A 20,207-nucleotide genomic window follows, 5' to 3' on the forward strand; every position below is an offset into this window, starting at 1 on the left:
ACCGACTCCACCTCACAACCTCCTGTCAGGTAGTTGTAGAGAGCAATAAGGTCCCCCCTGAGCCTTCTTCAGATTAAACACCCTCAGGTCACTCTGCCGTTCCTCATCACACTTGTGCTCCAGGCCGTGCACCAGCACCTGAATGTCTCTCTTGTAGTGAGGGGCCCAGAACTGAACACAGGATTCGAGGTGCAGCCTCACCAGTGCCAGCACAGGGGGACAGTCACTGCCCTGGCCCTGCTGCCACACTGGTGCTGGTATAGGCCAGGATGCTGTTGGCCTTCTTGGCTGCCTGGGCACAAGCTGCTCATGTTCAGCTCCGTCAATCAGCACCCCCAGGTCCTTTTCCATGAGCAGCTTTCCAGCCACTCTTCTCCAAGCCTGAAGCATTGCATGGGGTTGGTGTGGCCCAAGAGCAGGACCACTTTGCCTTGTTGAACCTCATACCATGGGCCACAGCCCATGGATCCAGCCTGCCCAGCTCCCTCTGCAGAGCTTCCTGTACTCCAGCAGACAACACTCCCACCCAACTTGGTGTCATCTGCAGATTTACTGAGCGTGCCCTCAATCCTGTCATCCAGATCATCAATGAAGATATTAAACAACACTGGCCCCAGTCCTGAGCCCTGAGGGACGCCACTAGTGACCAGTCACCAGCTAGATGTGACACCATTCACCACCATACTTTGAGCTCTGCCTTGCAGTTTCCAACCCAGTGAAGAATACACCTACCCAAGGCCATGAGCAGCCAGTTTCTCCAGGAGAACACTGGGGGAGATAGTGTCAGTGCTCTACTTAAGTCCCAACAGATAATGTCCACAGCCGAAAGGACACCCGCAACAGGCCTTCACCTCAGCGCCCCGGCTCTCCTCACGCACGTCTTTTCCCGAACATCCCCCTCCCCCCGCTTTCCGCTTGTCTCCAGTGTCGCCCCCCCGTCCCCCGCTGCTCCGTTTGGCGCCGCCTGCCCCTCCGCTCCGAGGGGAACTGGCATTGCGCATGCTCCGGGCGGGGGGTGGCCGGCCGGAGCGGGTAGCGGCGTACCCCAGCTCGCTCCCGTTCCCCAAGCGTGTGCGGGCGGGCTGCTGTCCGCCGTGCCGGGGTCTGACGGCCGTGGAGCGGTCGGTGTGCCGCTGCCGAGGCGGAGGGCGGTGCTGTGGCGGCCGGAGGAGCCGCGTGATTGGCCTCTGCCCGGCGGCTGCCTTGTCAGTCGGTCTGCAGGGGTGGCCCCAGGAGCCGCTCGCCCAGCCCTCTGACGGGGATGGAACCTTGAGGGGGATGCGGTGCTCTTCGCGTTTGGATTAAAGCTTCGCATCTCCCTTCAGTCTGAAGGCAGGGCATCGGGGAGGACGGGTCGGAGGAGTTTGCGTAAGGCCGGGCAGAGAGAGAGACAGAAAGGGAGGAAGGGAGAGACAGAAAGGGAGGGAGGGAGAGAGAGAGGGGGCAGAGAGAGAAAACCTCTTTTGGTCTATCACGTATGGCTGTATAGGAGAATTCATCTCTGGGAATATAGTGGAAAGGACGGAGCAGGTATAAACCGAAGGCGCCTGCGTTTAATTCACGCTTGTGGGTGCCCAGCATGGAGATGCAGAGATGGTCCCCAAGGTGGAAAACGAGAAGGTGGCCCTGGGACTCGGCTGTGACCGTGGTCGTCATCTTCGCCATCCTCCTCCGGTCTGCAGAGGTCAGAGGAGGTAAGAAAGCAGAGGGGAGCCGGGGAGTCCAGTCGTGTGCCCCCACGAACCCCCCCCAACCTCGGGAGAAAGACCTAGGGCACGGCTGGGGCCGCGTTTCAGAGGAAACCTGTCAGAGCGGCTCCCGGTGCCGGGGAGGGGAGGGACGAGGGGCCAGAGACCCGCCGGGAGTCCCGGCAGCGCCCAGGTGCCGCCGGGATGGCTCCCGTTCAGTCTTAAGCCTTTCACTGTGGATGTGGCTTTAATGCAGTAAACGGGATGCACTGATTGGGTGGGGAAATGAAAGAAATGCTTGTTGAATGGAGTGGCTTCTCCTAGTACTAAACTGAGTTTTGTGGAGCGCGCGTCCGATTTTCAGTTGTGTTGAACTTGGTTGTCACTCACCAAGTTGTGGCTGAAATGGAGCGACAAGTATCTGCCTTCTCCTCCGAGGGGCGAGAAAAGGGAAAGTTGGGGAGTGGAAACCTCGGCTCTGATTTTCTCCGTTCTCAGCTTCCCCCCCCCCCACCTTTGCAAAGAGTTTCTTTCAGTGGACAAAAAAAAGTTTTCCAGGACGCGAGGGGAGGAGAAAATCCGTTTGAAAGGGGCCCTTTGCCAGACGCTGAGGAGAGCAGCTCCCGGCGGTGGCGGGGCCGGTAGGTGGGGTGCGGGGAGCTCGGGGGGCTCAGCCGGACGGTTGCTGGGCTCCATACCCCCGTCCCCAGCCTCATCCCCGCTGTGCAGCCTCGCCGAGGGGATCGAGTGGTCCCTTAGGTGCCCGCGGACCTCGTGGGCAGGGTGCAGCCCGCGGTGGTAACTAGAGCCAGGCAGCAGCGCGGCAGCTCCAGCAGAAATGAATCAATCGCCTCCACCTCCTTCACCCCCCCGCCGCACCACCCCTCTGGCCCCCCGTATTGCTCGCCTCCGCACGCCGGCTTTTCGAGATGAGCTCGCACGTTTGCGGAGCTGCAGTGTATGATCCGCAGTGGCGGGAGCACTTTCCTCTCCTGGAAAGAGGCTACTGCCTCTTCCTCTCTTCCTCCCTCCATCCCTTCCTCCCACCAGAGCCCGGAGGCGCATCTGGGGGTCAGTCTGTCTGGGGTTGAGCTTTTTGTTTTTCATCCATGAAGGGGTTTAGCTCTCTGAAAAGAAGGGTTTAATTTTTATGCGTTTATTTCGTTAACGGGATATTTCTTGATCTGGATTCCCACTTTCTGGATTAACAGGCATCCAAAGGGAGAACAGTAAGGTGATAAGTTTCCATTCAAGCCCTTCATACCTGGGTGCAACCTTGACGGTGTCAGATCCAGCAGGGCTTCTACCGTCTGCTGGACCCATTTCTGACAGGGCTTGGAAGGGGTCACATTTCATCCCTGCTGCAATTCCACAGGCTCCTGGGTGAATTAACCTCACAGAGCTTCAAGGATTCGGCTCCTCGTTACTATGTTGAAATGAAACTTCTTCAAGAAGCAATACTGTCCGCAAAGGCACGATGGTTTTTTTTCTTATGCAGCTTTTTATGTGACTATTCACAGTAGAACTGACCTAATTAAGTAGGATTTATGTATGTTATTTTCACATAATAGATTGGATGCAAATAAAAAGTTAAAATCTAACCGCAAGTAGCCCAGGAAAAATCAGCAGAAGTTATCTAGTACTTACTGAAATATATTAGGCAACACTAGGCAGACTAGTTTGGTTTCGGTAACTATTAAAAATTAAAAAGCTGCATTAAAAATCTTTTCCTTTAGTCTTATGTATAAAGCACATTTCAGCAGCATAAAACTTCAGGCTTCTCATGTTTGTAGAAGCATTCTGAAAAGAACTTAGTTCTTGAACTTTTCTGAAATACAGTGTGCCATTTGCTTAGAAACAACAGGGAGCTGTGTGTTTAGGGCTTGATCTGTTATTGAAGTCAGTAAGAGTTTTTCCATTGACTACAAAGGGAGTAGAGTTTGACCTAATTTCGCTAATGGAGTACGAGGGAGATATTTATGAATCATCTTTTATGTATTCTACTCTTATTTAAAGTAGTTAAAAGATAAAATAGGACATAATGATTCGTATTGGAAAGTAGGAAAGGGAAAATACTGAGGAGTAAGATAAAATAGCTTACATATACTACAATAGGTAAACAGTATGACTAAATGAAAATGCTGGGTAAAATATGAAACGTTGCCCTTGTAAACTCTCTTAAAATAAATCCTATGTTCTTCAATTGTCTTTTCATGAACTACCCCTATGTAAATAAAATTGCATGGGGTATTCACATAAAGTGTTAATCATATGGCAGTGACTTCTTTTTAAGACAGCAGAATTCATTCCATGTAGAGAAACCTCAAAAGATTCCTAAAATTCTTGACCTTTTTTCAAGTTTCTTTATTTAACACAAAAAAGAAAGAGAGTTATGAGGTGTCTTTCATAGTACCAAGAAAGGGGGTGTGAGACCTGGTTGGGCTCTTGAGGTATTTCTTCTTTAGACAGAAAATGTTAGAGAAGTGAGAAATAACTGAATGGGAAAACTAGTGACTCATACGTGGTCAGCTCAGTGCCCACCAGCTGTTAAGCAGCTCTTTTTAGAAATATTTTTGCTTTATGACTTGGCTAAAGTAAACAAAATTCAGTATTTTAAAAGACATCCTTTGATTTCCTTTCCCCTTCCTCACCTTTAATACTAAATGTGTTGGTAATGTGTTTGGAATGAATCAACTCATTTAGTCAAAATGGCATGGCTTCAACACTATAAATTTTTTTTTGTAAACGCCTGGCATCAATGCACTATTGTGATGCTGATTTAATTTTCATGCGCAAAGAAATGAAAAATCTGTCTTTTTATTATTTATAAGCTTTTTCAAGCTAATGGAAATCCAGCTCTCAATCTGAGTGCAAAAAGATTTAAGTATCCTTACTGAAAATGATGCTATGAAGCTATATCTAGAAAATACACTTTGGACCTTCTGTGTAAATGACAGACAGATTTGTTTGTATGGAATAGATACTTTCTACAATCATCTTACAAAATACAAAGGTTCCTTGTGCTTTCCACACAGGAAAACTAGGCTTGGAAACTAGTGGGAGTTCTAGGTACAGAAGGAATGCAGAAATGGGTGCACTAGTGGTGGCAGAGGGAGAGTTTTCTTTGTGGATGCACACTTAACACTTACTTATTTGTAATTGCTTAGCAAGTTACACTGTGAAAGTATGGATCTGTTTCTTGAATGAAAACTATTTCATATGTCAGTCTAAACTTGTACAAAAAGGTGTTTTAAACTAGAAAACTATGAATCTCTTCTCAGAACTGTTAGTAATGTAAACCACTTGATTTTAACCGATCAATTCACTTTTAAGGTTGGAAAAGAATATAAATGTTTTCATTCTTTTATTTTACAGTGGAATAGTCTTATAGGTTGATTTTAGTTTAACAAAACATTATTAAACTTCGGACAGAGAGGACATACAGGGATTTCTCAGATATTCACAAAATGAGCAAAAGTGATAAAATCAAAGAGTGATTTCACTAGATTCAGTTAGTAGACCTAGCTGAAGTTTTTCTGAGTCCCAGGGATCAGCAGGTGAAAGGGTCCAGTCTTCCTAGCCCAGTGCAAGAGAGGCCAGCATGTATATGTCTGGTTTGCTACAGAACTTAGATTTTTTTTTTTTGTTAATTTTTTCTATGGTAAAATAATTATTTCAAATTCGGCAACAGACATCTGACATAAAAAATGACTGGTACATGTTATAGATTTTCTAGAGCATGAATCTTTGCATTTAATTTAGAAGGAGACTTCACAAAGATCCCAGAAAGGGCTATTATGGCTGCAGGAAAACTTTTATTAGCTCTGCAGAAAAGAAGTTTCTCAACTTCAGTTTTGTGTATATGTTTACAAATATAACTGCATAGAAGTACATATAGAATATGCACAAATATTCCGTGTTTTTGGCTTGAAATAATACTCTGCCTAGCAGCTATTATTGGAATGTCACTAGAAAAAAATTGTCTTTGATGTAAGACCTCTCCTGGTGCTATGGTGTTTGTAATAAAAAAAAAAAAAAAGCATTGTTGGCAATATTGGTGTCTGTAGCAGTTGGAAAATGTTGGAAAGGAGTTGTCATACTCAGTTTTACAACTGTCTTGCCAAAAGTGATTTGGTCTCCTCCAGTTATGGCCCTTAATTCTAACAAGGTTGCAGCGTAATAAGAGAGCCAAGACATTACTACTGAAGTCAAGTTATACCTAAGTCGCACTGGAGCAATTACGTTTCTTCCAGATTTGTTTTGTACAGTGGTGAACAGTAGGGTTTCCATCTGCCAGCAAGATTAAGAAGTTGCTTTTCTTTTCTCTGTAGAGCTTTCTGCTGCTTTTCAGCAGAAATCCTCCCAACATTGGTTAGTTTATCATTGTTCTGAGTATTTGTTGATGATAGGGAGGAATAAATTAAGCAGAGCTTGGGAGAAATCTCTGATGTTCTAAGAATGCGAAGTCTCATGCAGTGATAAAGATTTGCCCTCTGGATGGACGAAATAGAGAGCAGTGGCTTAAAAGGAATTAGGTGAATGCCTGTTGCAAGGGCTTATAACTGTACTACTCCATATTAAATATCAAGTTTACAGACTGTAAATGTAAGGATTAATTGTTGACCTGGTTATTACAATAGTAGTAGAATTTGGCAGAACTTAAATTCTTTTTAGCACATTATCACGCATAAGGGATTGTAAAAACCTTTGTAAATTCTAGGTCTGGGACTTCACTGTATGTCAAAGTGTTAATGCATACAGTATGTGAAATAGAAGTTATTTGGCAGAGCTGATATTATGAAAGCAAAGTGTTTGCTGCAAAGCAGATTGAAAGCTGTATTATAAAATGATTAAAAAGACAAAGATCGTGATCCTGCTATGAATAATGTCACTGGCAGCTAAGGTTTGTCTACAATACAAATTAACTTGAGTCAAATTATGGCCACATTGTTAAAGTATTATTGCAGTCTAAGTTTTACCTACTCTGTCCTTTCCCTGTGTTTTTACTCAAATTATCATAGTAATCTGATCAAACATTCATAGGTTATATATAAGTAAAAAAACAATCAAAGTTTTACAGCCTTGTGATCTGTGTAAGTGTAATTCCTGCTAATATCAGTAGGATATGGAATCAAACCCAATTTCCTTGCATTGCTTTCAAAAGGGAGATAATACCTTTGGCATCAGTGAAAATGTGGTCAAAGTTTCTAGTTGTACGATTTAAAAAAAATCATTTAGTTGTTTATCAAATTAAATAGGGTTACTTTAAATGGCACCACTTGTCAGTCTTGTTTTGCCTTTTTTTCCCCTATGCTTATAGCTGAAAATATGCTCCACATTTGAAAACTCCCAATCATTAGAAGATATTTTTGAAGTCTGTTTGGATTATTTCTGACTAAATACCTTGATTGACAAAGCTTTTAAGCAGGCTCAATTTCTTTCAAGTTTAATTGCTGAGAGAACACTTTATCTCCTCCGATGGCAGTGACCATTTTTTAGACTGTGTCTCTTTTTTGATATGGTAATAGAAACAGGATACTCGAAGAATTTAATAATTGTTTTTCTGATTTTCACAGTTGGAAGTGCTGTCTTCCCTGTCCGTACAAAAAGAACTTTTTGGGTCTTTAACAGAGGCCTCAACATAGACACTTGGATTGCAGTTCTGGTATAATCTGCTGTGGTGTAAAATAGGAGTAACTCCACAGAAGTATTGAGACAGGTGTTAAAATATTGTAAAATGATGGATCAGCACAGGTCTGCACCAGATGATGAACTAGTCAAATCTTTTGTGCGTAACAAGTGAAACATCTTATGGAATCAGGATCAGGTCCCTAGTGCTTGATTGTGGTCAGTGTGGCTGGCAAGGTTTGAACTGACAAGGTTTGTCACTGAACAAGTGGCAGGGTTTTTACCGTATGAGTGTTACAGATTGGTCTTTAAAAAGAGATATAGTTAATAATTATGGAGTATCAAAAATACATCCCATATATGCATGGACAGTCTCTATTGTCTTTGAAATACTATTATGTATTTAGTAGATTTTGCAGCATAGGAAGTCAGTGAAAATTTTTGTGGAAGCAGCAGAAGTAGCTAGTTCTTAGCAGTTTCATACAAGCCCAGTGTTGGTGAGCTAGTCAACCATAGGCCATTTAAAGCATTCCTGTACACATCTGGATAATCTCTAGTTCTTGAAGTCATTAAATATGAAAGCCTTGCAGTAACGCCTTCTCCTAGAAATGTCACCAGCCAAGATCCCAATTACATAATTCATCTAAAAGCTAACATGTAGGAAAATTTTTAACAGGTGAAACCGACCTTGAGGTATGTCTCTAGAAACATATACATGGGAAATATATACTCAGTTAATCTCATAAATTTATATTTAGGTACTTATGAAAAAACCAGCCAGATTTTCAGGAGCACTATATAATTACTTTAGGCAGCTTAGCTGGTTTCTTTTTTGTACCTGGAAGATGCTCTGTAGCTTAGTTTTGCAGCCCCAAAAATGGAGAGTTCGTTTTATCCAGTTCTGAAAAGTCGTTTGGTTATGAGAAGTATTGGAACCTTCACAAAGAACACTGCACAACTAATGCTTTTTGATGCTTGCTTCCAGAACAGTCTTCTGTTCCATGTTTGGGCTCTCAGTAGAGAATTGAGAGACAAGCAATTCTCAGACTGCCAATCCCAAAGCCTCTGAGGAAGTGCAGATCTGCCCAGAGCTAGCCAGCAGTCTGTCTGAGCCTCTTCTGGTTCTTAGACACCTGTGGCAGAACTACAGGGAATTGCTTGGGATACAGAGACCAGAGCCTGCAGTGGGAAGCTAATAGAGGCCTATCTAAGAACTGGGAAGCTCAGTGAAGCATTTTGGGCATGACATGCTTTTGAATTCCTGCTCTTGGATGTTTACCTCTGTACTAATGCTTAACAGATGAAGTGCATGGTAAATTGGCAAGTGCAGATAATAATAATTACACGTATCTCTGGTTTTATTTTACACATAAATAAAAATTTGTAAGAATAAAAATAAGAATGAAAATATTCTTACCACATTAGAAAAAGCACACATTTCTAGTATAGGTGCGTCCTGTCTTGTCTCCTAAAGATCAACAAGCTAACAGTCTAACAAATCCAGATCCTAACACTTCTAGTAAAGACTTCCTTGTTGATAATTTGGCAAAGGGGCAACATTTATTACTCTTTCTGCTTTAGCAAGCTTAGGTCTAGCTGGTAAACTAAATGCTTGCTAATTGTTGGTAGAATCAGAAAATAATCTGTGAGAAGGAATGCAAGGAGGGGAAAAGTTACCAGGTTTCACAGTAGGAGAACTGCTGAAACAGCTTGACAACTGGAAGCTAAATGAACCTGTGTAGAACTTAGGCACCATCTGTATTTAAGACTGTTTTTAAAAGAAAAACATTTCTCCCTTTTTCTGGTTTCACAGCACTGTTCTGAGAGGTCAACAGCAGAAACTGAAGAATAGTTACCCCTTCATATGTTGTTCTTGTTTATGAAAATATTTTCACCTCTTATATTCATTAAGCCTTGGACTGTCTAATGCGTGTGAGTTAGAAACCTTCATCATAGGTTATTTTTACTCACCTATAAAATACATGGAGAGTCCTTAGAATGAACACTTAAGAAGACTCAAAATTTTAAGAAAAGTAAATAAATAACTGTAGGCTATTATGCCTTTAATAGGTAGCATAATTTCAAAAAGCTGTGGAGCAGCCAGTACCTTGTATTTAAATTCCCAAATATATACCTGGAAATCTAACATCCAGCCTATTTTGAGAAGTCTTGTCATCAAATATAAGGAGTCCCTTCATCAGTACCCACCAAGTATGCATATTTTAGTTTACCAGGCTATAATAGCTTCTACTCTTTAAATGATCTGTCACAGTGAAATAAAACTGGACTAAATTTGAAAAACCACTTCATTTAGCATTGAAGATTAATGTTTCAACACTCTTAAGTTTTAGTTTTTCAGTGATTCCATTGGAACAGATTACTGGCAGAAGGAAATATATTTCCATAGAAAAATATGAAGTAAAATAATAGTAATTTAAAAACATTAGTCTTCCTAAATTTTTCTGATAATTCTTTATACTGAGCCAAAGTAAGCTCTTTTCTACTCCAGGGTTGTATCTCATCATTTACAAGTTATTGTTTGTAACTCTTACAGGCTATTTGTGGAGTCATCACTGATAAATTTTCACTTTAATTAATGAAAAGAAGGACATTGCTGAATAATTATGATGACTCAAAGTTATCTGTTTATTACCTCTGAAAAACACATGCTACTGTTTATTGTCAAAATGTTTACTATATCCAAAAAAGGAAAAGCCATAGTTATCAAAGGTATTAACAGTACAGCAAACAATTGCACACTCAGTTTGCTAAGGTATACGCACAAAGAATACTGGCTCATTTTTTTCCCCTTGAGTTTTGTTATTATCTGCTTTTAAAGTATGACCCCCTAGTATGCAGTCTGAGAGCATCTTATAGATTATGTAGGTGAACATAGCCTTTAAATAGGGAAGGCTCATTGGGCCTGAGCTCTCATAAGAGAACAAGACCTAGAAATTACCAGATCAAAATCTAAATCTAATAGGATTTCAACTTCTATGCTTTATTAGGAGTTTGAACAGAAAGAAAAAATATTTTAGTCTAAATGAGTCATCCCCTGAACAGTTTCTTATGAGAATTAATTTTGTAGCCAGAAGTTGTCACCACAGTCACTTTCCTGTCAGTCCTGGAGAGTTTTGCTTTGAGCCCTGACAGTGAAGTCCTTCCTTCTGAAAATGCAGATGCCTCTATACCCTATCTTCAATAAAAGTATGTTTTGAACTGTTTGGTCCTCACTCACCCAACACCTTTAATTGCACCTAAAAATGCTTTGCTCTCCAGTTCATAGAAAGTGGTGTTGATGGTGGGGGTTCCATTAATGCAACATGATTAAAATCATTAACTGTACAGTGTGATTGTAGCTATAAAGATAATATGTAGATGTTACCCTTTTATCCAAAGTCATAGAATCATAGAATGGTTTGGGTTGGAAAGGACCTTAAGATCATCCAGTTCCAACCGCTGCCATGGGCAGGGATGCCTCACACTAGACCATTATCTCTGGCATCCCTGGCCAGACTCAATACAAAGTCAAAATTCAATTCAAATCAAAATGATTGCTGCTGGCGTAATTCCAAAGATGACATTGATGCCATTAGGTGCACTGATGATCCATCTTATTTGTGTTCTGTACAGTTTGCCTTCGCAGGATCAGATAAGCTTTATCACAGTGCAGAATTTAATGGTGGCTGCTTGAAGCACAAACAAAGAGTTTTATTGCCTATCACTAAGTTAAGTTTGCCATAATCTCAGTTACAGACAGGTTACATATTTCATAAACTAAGAAGATATAGTTAAACACCATTCATTTAGTTATCATCTGCATTTAAATAAGTCCAAATCTGAACCAGATCTGACCATTCAAATGCAAATTTTCTTGCATCTGATCCAACTTGTCCGTGTCTTGTAATGCATATCCTTTTACCTAGGGTTATGTGGTCACCTACAAGAAGCATTCCCAAAGAGAGATGTGGAAATGCTAAGCATTTATACTGAAAACTGAGGTCATCTTTTCTGCGAAGAGGCTTGATGTCACATGTTGAATAAGTCATCAGCCCTGTCAGTGTCCAGAGGACTTCAGTTTCTGCATTATGTACAGTTTCTCAGTCTCTCGTTTCTCTGATACCATAACCTGTATTGTTATGGTACCTGGGAACCTACTCCATAGATAATTTCCACCAAGAGAAATGGAGAGCCATAAGAAGTTCCAGCTCAAATGTGTCTGAAAGTAAAGGAAGCAAGTCCTCTGATCTTGTATATTAAGTGCTGTTTGTATTTATGACATTGTATCAGAAATGAAACTGCTGTTTTCACTAGTGTCCTGGGTTCAGCTGTAACAATAATTTTTCTCCTTAGTAGCTGGTGCAGTGCTGTGTTTTGACTTTAGCCTGAAAACAAAGCTGATAACACACCAATGTTTTCAGTTGTTGCTAAGTCATGCTTACCCTGATCAAGGACTTTTCAGTCTTATGCTCTGCCAGTGAGGAGGGGCATGGGAAGCTGGGAGGAAGCAGAATCAGGACACCTGACCCAAACTGGCCAAAGGGGTATTCCATCCCACAGCATGCCATGTCCGGTATAGAAGCTGAGGGGAGTTACCCGGAAGGAACCGATTGCTGCTCAGGTCAGGCTGGGTATCGGTTGGCAGGTGGTAAGCAATTGCATTGTGCATCACTTGGGTTTATTTTTTTTTTTTATTATTATTATTTTTTCCCTTCCCTTTTTAGTTTCATCATCTCTCCCTTTGTTGTTATTATTATAAGAAGCAGTAGTAGTTTTGTATTATACTTTAGTTACTGGACTGTTCTTATCTCAACCCGTGGGATTTACATTCCTCTGATTCTCCTCCCCATCCCGCCAGGGGTGGGGGGAAGAAGGAAGGGAGTGAGTGAGTGGCTGCGAGGTTCTGAGTTACTGGCTGGGCTTAAACCACGACAACTAGCTTCTAATTGACTCCAGAAAAAATCACATTGAACAATGGCAGTAGTTATTAGGTATAATGCAGTATAAAGGCATCAGAATTTGATTCATGTGTCTAGTATCAGTATTAATAAGAATGATATATCACAGATTTTATTTCAATTTAGAGATCATGAAATGAAATGAAAGCTATGATATTTTTCACTGAGAATATATGATTGAAATGTAGTCTAGATTCTGACATGGGTTCTCTTTCAATCTATAATTGCATTATAGTTTTGAGAGATGTGGTTATTCATTGAATAAAATGCATTGTTATAGCCTTTAAAATAAATGTATCATTATATATTTAGGAAGTCTAGGCTTGAAAATGTTTACCAAAATTGGAAACCAGTTTTTATATGCATCTTCCTTCTCTCTAAACAGAAAACACATGAAGTTCCCCTCATGTAATTGACTCCTGATATTCTGTCCTGACCTAGCAGTGTAGAAGTGTGATCTAAGATCCGGTTTACAACTCCTGAACTCCACTGAATCCTTTTAATTTTCAACAGAGATATGCTGACAGAAGTGGGTTTTTTATTTCTTCTTTTTAGTTAACATGCTTTTACATATATTTTGGTAACATTTAAATTAGCTTAGAAGATTTCATATTTCTGTGAATGTATTTTTTCTTTCCCCTAAGGTTCATGTTTAGTTCTGATGGAAGAAAGCTAAAGGGAAAGCAAAGGAAAATTAAACATGGCTTTGGAGCTATAGTTAATATGAAATGCTCTGGACCAATGTTCTTATACATACCACTATAAATATGGAAAGGTCATTGAGTGATGTACTTCAGTCATACCACAGTAATGAAGACCAGAATTTGGCTCTACAATTTTAAATATTGCAAGGTACAAGTTATTTCAGGTCTTGAGATGTTACACCACAATTTTTTTTTTTTTTTTTTTTTTTTTTTTTGGTGTGCTTTACCTTCTTTGTTTTTGAAAACCAGGAAATTATGCTGCAGCTAAATGATTAACAGTTTGATATGTTTATAGAATCATAGAATCTGTGGTTTGGGTTGGAAAGGACCTTAAGATCACCCAGTTCCAACCCCTGCAATGGGCAGGGACACCTCACACTCACCCAAGGCTCTGTCCAGCCTGACCTTGAACACTGCCAGGGATGGACCATTTACCACTTCATTGGGCAACCTGTGCCAGTGTCTCACCACCCTCACAGTAAAAAACTTCTTCCTTATATCTAACCTGAACTTCCACTGTTTCAGTGTAAACCCATCACCCCTTGTCCTATCGCTGCAGTCCCTGATTAAGAGTCCCTCTCCAGCATCCTCATAGGCCCCTTCGGATATTGGAAGCTGCTCTGAGGACTCCACGCAGATTTTTTTTCTCCAGGCTGAACAGCCCCAACTTTCTCAGCCTGTTGAAGAAACAAAAATGTCTTGAAAGATACTAGGACACTCAAGTTCCTTCCTCACACAGCTCTGTCTGCTAAAGAGGGATTTTTGAATACTTCTGTGCCATTCCAGCAATCCTAGCACTTTTAAACCCTTCTCCTCTGGCTAGTACTGTATAATCTCTTAGTGGCAGTGAAATTTGCAGATGTCTCTCTGAACTTTTCAGAATTGAGAACGCTGTATGTTGTTGAACTTTGCACTATAGTATTTAGTGGGATTAATGATCCTTGCAGTTGGTTCTGTCAGTGGGAAGGTAGCACAGTGGAAACTTACTTTTTGATTGTGGTCTGAAACTCGGGAGAGCTCAATTGGGCTTGCAGTGATGAACGTAGGCTTCCTTTCAAAGGGTATTTTTGCAGCTTTGTCTTGGCTTGCCTGCAGGAGGTGGCCTTCAAGCAGCAGTGCAGTGTGGCCATAAACACCGGCATGAAGGGACCCACTTTCAGGGTCTGGATCTTGCATTTGTCAAATTTGACATGGCAAGCAGAGTTAAGTTTTCAAAGCTGAGTTTCATAAGAATTAACTGCACCCGAAGATCAGGTGAACAGCGCTGTTTGCATGATGCTTATTTGTTGGTTATTATGTTGCCATCTTAAATCTTAGTACCAAATTGGAAGAATAGAAAAGCGTTACATCATATATCATTAATCTGCAGTTTTGCTTACTTCTCTTATGAGAAAACTATCCAAGGAAATTAGACTAGAAGGTAAAATCACTTAGGCAAGCCGCTTTAGGCACTGTAAGGAAGTTCTTGGGAGAGACCCCAGATCTGCCAGTATATGTGCTACAGTATTGTTGTCCCGTATAAATACAAGCTGTAATCTTAATTTGTGGACCATGCAAACAGGCAAACTGCATGGCCTTAGCAGTGGTGCTGTTTCTGTCTGTTTCTTACCATTCCCAAAATCATGTGGGAGCAGAATGCTAGAGAAGAGGCAGTTTTCAGGAAGAGCTGAAGCTCCCAGGATACAGTGGCACTGAGCACTGCAGAACCTACAGAAAGTGGCTGAGAGAAGCCACAGTTTTAGCTGATAGCTTCCAGACTATGCTCTTCCCTGACTCAGTGAGCTGTCTTCCTGCCTCTCTGCCCTAGCCTTCTAAGCAGGCAAGTGTTGGCTGCGCAAGGACTTCTCTTTGTCCTTTGTACTTCAAACAGCTTACCTATAAGCAGTTAGGATCTAAGCGCTGCGGTTTTCCAAGAGCTGTTCATTTATTTTTGACTGGATTCCTCCATATGTGTGCTCTGTGGCGTATTGAGAGCAACTATGTCTAGTGGTTTCTGTAGAGGTGTTAAACTGATCATCTGAACATGTGCAGTGAGCTCGTCAAGGAACTTGAGACTAATGTCATGGCAGCCTGGTCAGGGCTACTGAACACTTGCTCCAACTAGGTTTCCATAGCAAAAAGAGGGTGTTACTGTAGAACCCCAATATGTGGTAGCCCTATGCATGACACAGGAGTAGTGTAGAGGAGGAGTGCTTTACACAGTGAGGCCAGTTTTCATCTGGGCAGTGGCAGTAACAGCTGTGAGATGTCCAGGCCTGCTGCTTCCCAACTGAAACACAGGATTGGCTGCATCCTAATCTAGGCATTTGATGACAGTCAAGTCCAGGTTAAATAATGACACGCACAAGAATGTTGCAAAAACATTTATGAGGAAGAGGCACAAACTCTGTTCATTTCACAGGCTGAATAACATGTAGGTTTCTATCGAAAGCAAATTTTTGTAAAGAAGTATATTAAATCTTTTACATTCCTGCCTGGTTTATCTAAAGACTTATAAAGAATTTCTTTACATTTTAACAGTTAGTCGAAGTGGCTAAGAACATAGCCATGTTATTTTTCGAGATGGATTAGTTAATTTATTTGCATAAATTACTTCATGCAACTTTTAATTTCTAGAAGTTACATTTCTAGAAATCCATGTAACTGACTAGTGTTTTTGCTGTTTACATTTTGTGAATCACCATTTTTGGAAATAAATATCATCTCTGCACTATTAACAAAATGTTTGTTCTTATTATTTGGAATTTGTGGTTTGAAGATTGTTCTATTATTATTCTGTTTCTTGTCTGGAAGGTTTTTAGCAGCAGAACTGGTAGGGAGTAATAAATAATCTTGTTTATGGGTGAATAGTCTCCCAGTCAGCCAGGCAAAGAACAGCCATTATTCTAAAAAATAATGAAGAATCTGGTACAAATTATAGAAAAGAAAGGAAAAAGGAGTGTAGCAGTGGTTACTTATACAACGATTTGGAATTTTTACTGATATGACTGTTCTAAAGTGACTGGTTCTTCATTGCTTTGCTGGTTCCAGTTATGATAGGTACTGCAAAAATAGCCATTGCTTACCAGAAAAACAAGTGTGGCAGTTCTTTCAGTATGGTAGTAACTTCAGAACTGTGTGGAATCCCCATGGAAAATACATTATGTCCATTAAAATTATTTAGTCAGTACTTAACAGAGATGCAAGACTAATGTTTCAGAATTTGCCCACTATTGAAACTTTTCTTTTGAGAATGTTTAAACATAATTTCTTGAATCTGCAGGATATGTAGCTTTGAAGTAAATTCAGGTGTATACTGTAGCACTGATTCAACATGGATTAGCTTGCAACAAACACTGGCTATTCGGTTTATATTTGGTATTACCATCTGATAGAAAAAGAAAATGAGAAGTTGCATGATGGGAGAAAAAATTAAAGAAGCTTACAAGCATTTTCTTGTAAATGTATTCTAAGACAAAAGAAGTTACGTGCATTCTAGGCTGACTGAGAAAACCTCAGATTTTGTTTTTAAATAATATACTTTTGGTATTATTTAAAAATAGGTTTAACCACAAAGTTGAGTTCTTCATATTTGGCAGTGCCAGAAGTTGAATAGGACGAGGTAGTTAAACTTGACTTTGTTCACATCTGTTATTGATACTAAAGTGACTTCTGAGATGCTACAGTGACGAAAAAATAGTAGCTGATGAAAAAATAGTAACACTGCCTAGAATTGTACAAATAGTTAGAAAAGAAGGTACAGATGTTTCCATCAGTGACTGTAAATAGAATATCACTTTGCCTATTTTTTGCTCTTTCACTTGTTTGCAAATAGTTGAATGTTCACACACAATGAATTTGGGGCCTAAAGCTGCTATTTTTTGACACATAAAATGAATAATAACAAAGCTATGGTTAATGCCACAGTGCAGTTCAAAAACTTGAAGCTTCTTCCTTACCACTTTGTATTGGAGAAAGCAGCCATATGTAATCAGAATATATTTTAATGTTAGCAATAACCAAGTTTCTCATTGCAGATTATTAGTAACTAAACGCTTCTGAAACTTTTGTGCAAACTTTTAAAATCAGTTCCACTTCTTAGAAATCACTCATTAAAATAATATGCTGTAAGTTTCAATCACCAAGATTCTCTGCTTTTGGGAAACAGTGATTTTCAGTGTCTATTCAAGTAGTTTGAAAATCTGATCATAACAATTAAATTGGATGGGATGAACTCATATATTTAAAATGAACAATCCTGTTAAAATAATACTCTAGCAAAGAAGTAATCTGCAATAAATCAAAATAGGATGCAGCTACTGCTATGATTACACATATGCTTTTGCAATGAAATCAACATCCTTTTTGGAGGCTGCATACTGTAGAGATGCAAGATGAGTAACTATTTTTTTTTTCCCCTTTGTCAGCTGAGCCCGTTGATGTGCTAAAAGCATTAGAATTTCACAATTTACCAGAAGGAGTATCAAGAACAGCAGGATTTTGCACAAACAGAAGGGATTCGAAAGGATCGGATGTTGCCTACAGAGTTTCAAAAACTGCACAGCTGAGTGCCCCAACAAAGCAGCTGTACCCAGGTAAGATTGTCAGAAAGCTATTACTTTGGTGAATTATCTTAACTGCCTGTGTTTTTATAGTATCTAAAGCACAGCATATAGTTTGTCATCAGTACCACAAAACATTTCTGTTATCCCTAGAGTTGAGTGTGTATATGAATGACAGGACGTGCTCTTTATCCACTGAATGAATCGTTTTTTATTGGCTTCAGTTATAAACCTTCATCAAATTCTGTGTCACTGGCAGAATTGGCCTGAAAGTCGTATTACCTGTTCTTTCATGATGATATCTGATGGAAAGCTTATTTGGTGGCTTTGGCGAGTTTCCTCCAGTTTCAGTAGACCATTTAAAAGCAGTGTTTCCTGGAGTAGTGCTGCAGTGGTAGAAATGAGTTGTGGTTGGCCATTGCAAAATCATTCTCAAAAGTACCATCTGTTAAGAATTACCTAAAAGTATCTGGGTATTTGGGGGACTAAATAAGGCTAGTTGTGGATAGTAGGTAATGTGATTCTATCTTTTCTCTTATTTCTCTAAAATGAAATAATCATACTTTGTAAAAGAGTCTTTGGATATCGAGGGGATACTTTTATTCTGTTATTTTGCTGTCACTTATCACTTGACCCAGACCGTTGAGGAAAATTATAATAAGACTATTAAAAAAACAAGATCTGGGAACATTTAATTTTTCTGCTTTGATAAATCATGCAGAATTTGAATAAGACAGTCTATAAACACAGAGAAGATATTGGGGAAGAAAAATACTTTCTTTTTGTCTTTCAAAGTAGAAATCATATAGATATCATCCAAGATTTATAAAAGGGGGAAACATACATTATTTTGTAGTAATATAAAGACAGATTAGGAATAAGGTGGGTCCTTTCCAGAAGGAAACAGGAAAACTGGCTACCCTGGATTTGGAGAAGGCTGGGGTTCTTAATGAATTCTTTGCCTCAGTCTTCACTGGCAAGTGCTCTGACCATGCTGCTCAAGTCTTGGAAGACAGATGCAGGGACTGTGAGAATGAAGACCTTAGGCCCACTGTAGGAGAGGATCAGGTTCAAGATCATCTTAGGAACCTCAAATTGAACATGCTCAAGTACATGGGACCTGATGAAATCTATCTGCGGGTCCTGAAGGAGCCAGCAAATGAAGTTGCTAAGCCACTGTCCATCATGTTTGAAAAATTATGGCAGTCAGGTGAAGTTCCCGATGACTGGGAAAAGGGAAATATAACCCACATTTTCAAGAAGGGGAATATAGAAGACCCAGAGAACTACAGACCAGTCAGTCTCACCTCTGTGCCTGGCAAAATCTTGGAGCAGATTCTTCTGGAAACAACGAGGTGACTGGTGACAGCCAACATGGCTTCACTAAAGGCGCATCATGCCTGACCAATCTGATGGCCTTCTATGATCAGGCTACAGAACTGATGCGTAGGGGCAAAGCAGTTGACGTCATCTACCTGGACTTACGCAAAGCATTCAGCACTGTCCAGCATGACGTCCTTGTCTCTAAACTGGAGGAACATCAATTTGATGGATGGACAACTCGGTGGATAAAGAATTGGCTGGCTGGCCACATGCAAAAAGTTGTCAACGGCTTAATGTCCAATTGGAGACTGGTAATGAGGGGGCGTGCCTCAGGGGTCGGTGTTGGGGCTGATCTTGTTCAACATCTTTGTCAGCGACGTGGACAGTGAGATTGAGGTGCCCTCAGCAAGCCTGTGATGACACTAAGCTGTGTGGTTCGGTTGATATTCTGGAGGGACGGATGCCATCCAGAGGGACCTTGACATGCTTGAGAGGTGGTCCGATGCCAGCTTCATGAAGTTCAGCCAAGCCAAGTGCAAGGTCCTACACCTGGGTCATGACAATCCCAGGCACAGCTACAGGTTGGGCAGAGAAGAGGTTCAGAGCAGCCCTGAGGAGAAGGACTTGGGTGTGTTGGTTGATGAGAAACTGAACATGAGCCGTCTGCAGTGTGCACTCGCAGCCCAGAAACCACCCGTGTGCTGGGCTGCATCAACAGGAGCGTGAACAGCAGGTCGAAGGAGGTGATCCTGCCCTTCTACTCTGCTCTAATGAGACCTCACTTGGAGTATTGTGTACAGTTCTGGTGTCCTCGACATAAAAAGGACATGCAGCTGTTGGAACAGGTCCAGAGGTGGCCACAAGGACGATAAGGGCGCTGGAGCACCTCCTGTATGAAGACAGGCTGAGAACATTGGGGCTGTTCAGTCTGGAGAAGAGAAGGCGGCGTGGAGACCTCAGAGCAGCTTCCAGTGTCTGAAGGGGGCCTATAAGGATGCTGGAGAGGGACTCTTCATCAGGGACTGTAGCAATTAGACAAGGGGTGATGGGTTCAAACTGAAATGGGAGGTTCAGGTTAGATCTAAGGAAGAAGTTCTTTACCGTGAGGGTGGTGAGGCACTGGAATGGGTTGCCCAAGGAAGTTGTGAATGTTCCATCCATGGCAGTGTTGAAGGCCAGGCTGGATGGAGCCTTGGGTGATATGGTCTAGTGTGAGGTGTCCCTGCCCATGGCAGGGGTGTTGGAACTCGATGATCTTAAGGTCCTTTCCAACCCAAGCCATTCTATGATTCTATGAATATGTTCCCAGAGCAACATGGGAAACAGTTACAAGCAGTTCAAGAGTAACTTACATGTTCACTTAGC

General features: G+C 41.1%; 1 protein-coding gene across 1 annotated transcript in view; it reads left to right on the top strand.

The window, feature by feature from the left end:
• The first annotated feature begins 1,061 nt into the window (after positions 1 to 1,061).
• Positions 1,062 to 20,207, top strand: part of COL11A1 (collagen type XI alpha 1 chain) — a 161,365-nt gene continuing 142,219 nt past the window's right edge. The window contains exons 1-2 of the mRNA XM_030494785.1: positions 1,062 to 1,694; positions 17,385 to 17,552. Of these exons, the coding sequence (XP_030350645.1) occupies positions 1,580 to 1,694; positions 17,385 to 17,552 (283 nt within the window). The 5' untranslated portion in view covers positions 1,062 to 1,579. The remainder of the gene's footprint in view (positions 1,695 to 17,384; positions 17,553 to 20,207) is intronic.

This window comes from Strigops habroptila, chromosome 8 (assembly GCF_004027225.2).
Source record: "Strigops habroptila isolate Jane chromosome 8, bStrHab1.2.pri, whole genome shotgun sequence".
Classification (NCBI taxonomy): domain Eukaryota; kingdom Metazoa; phylum Chordata; class Aves; order Psittaciformes; family Psittacidae; genus Strigops; species Strigops habroptila.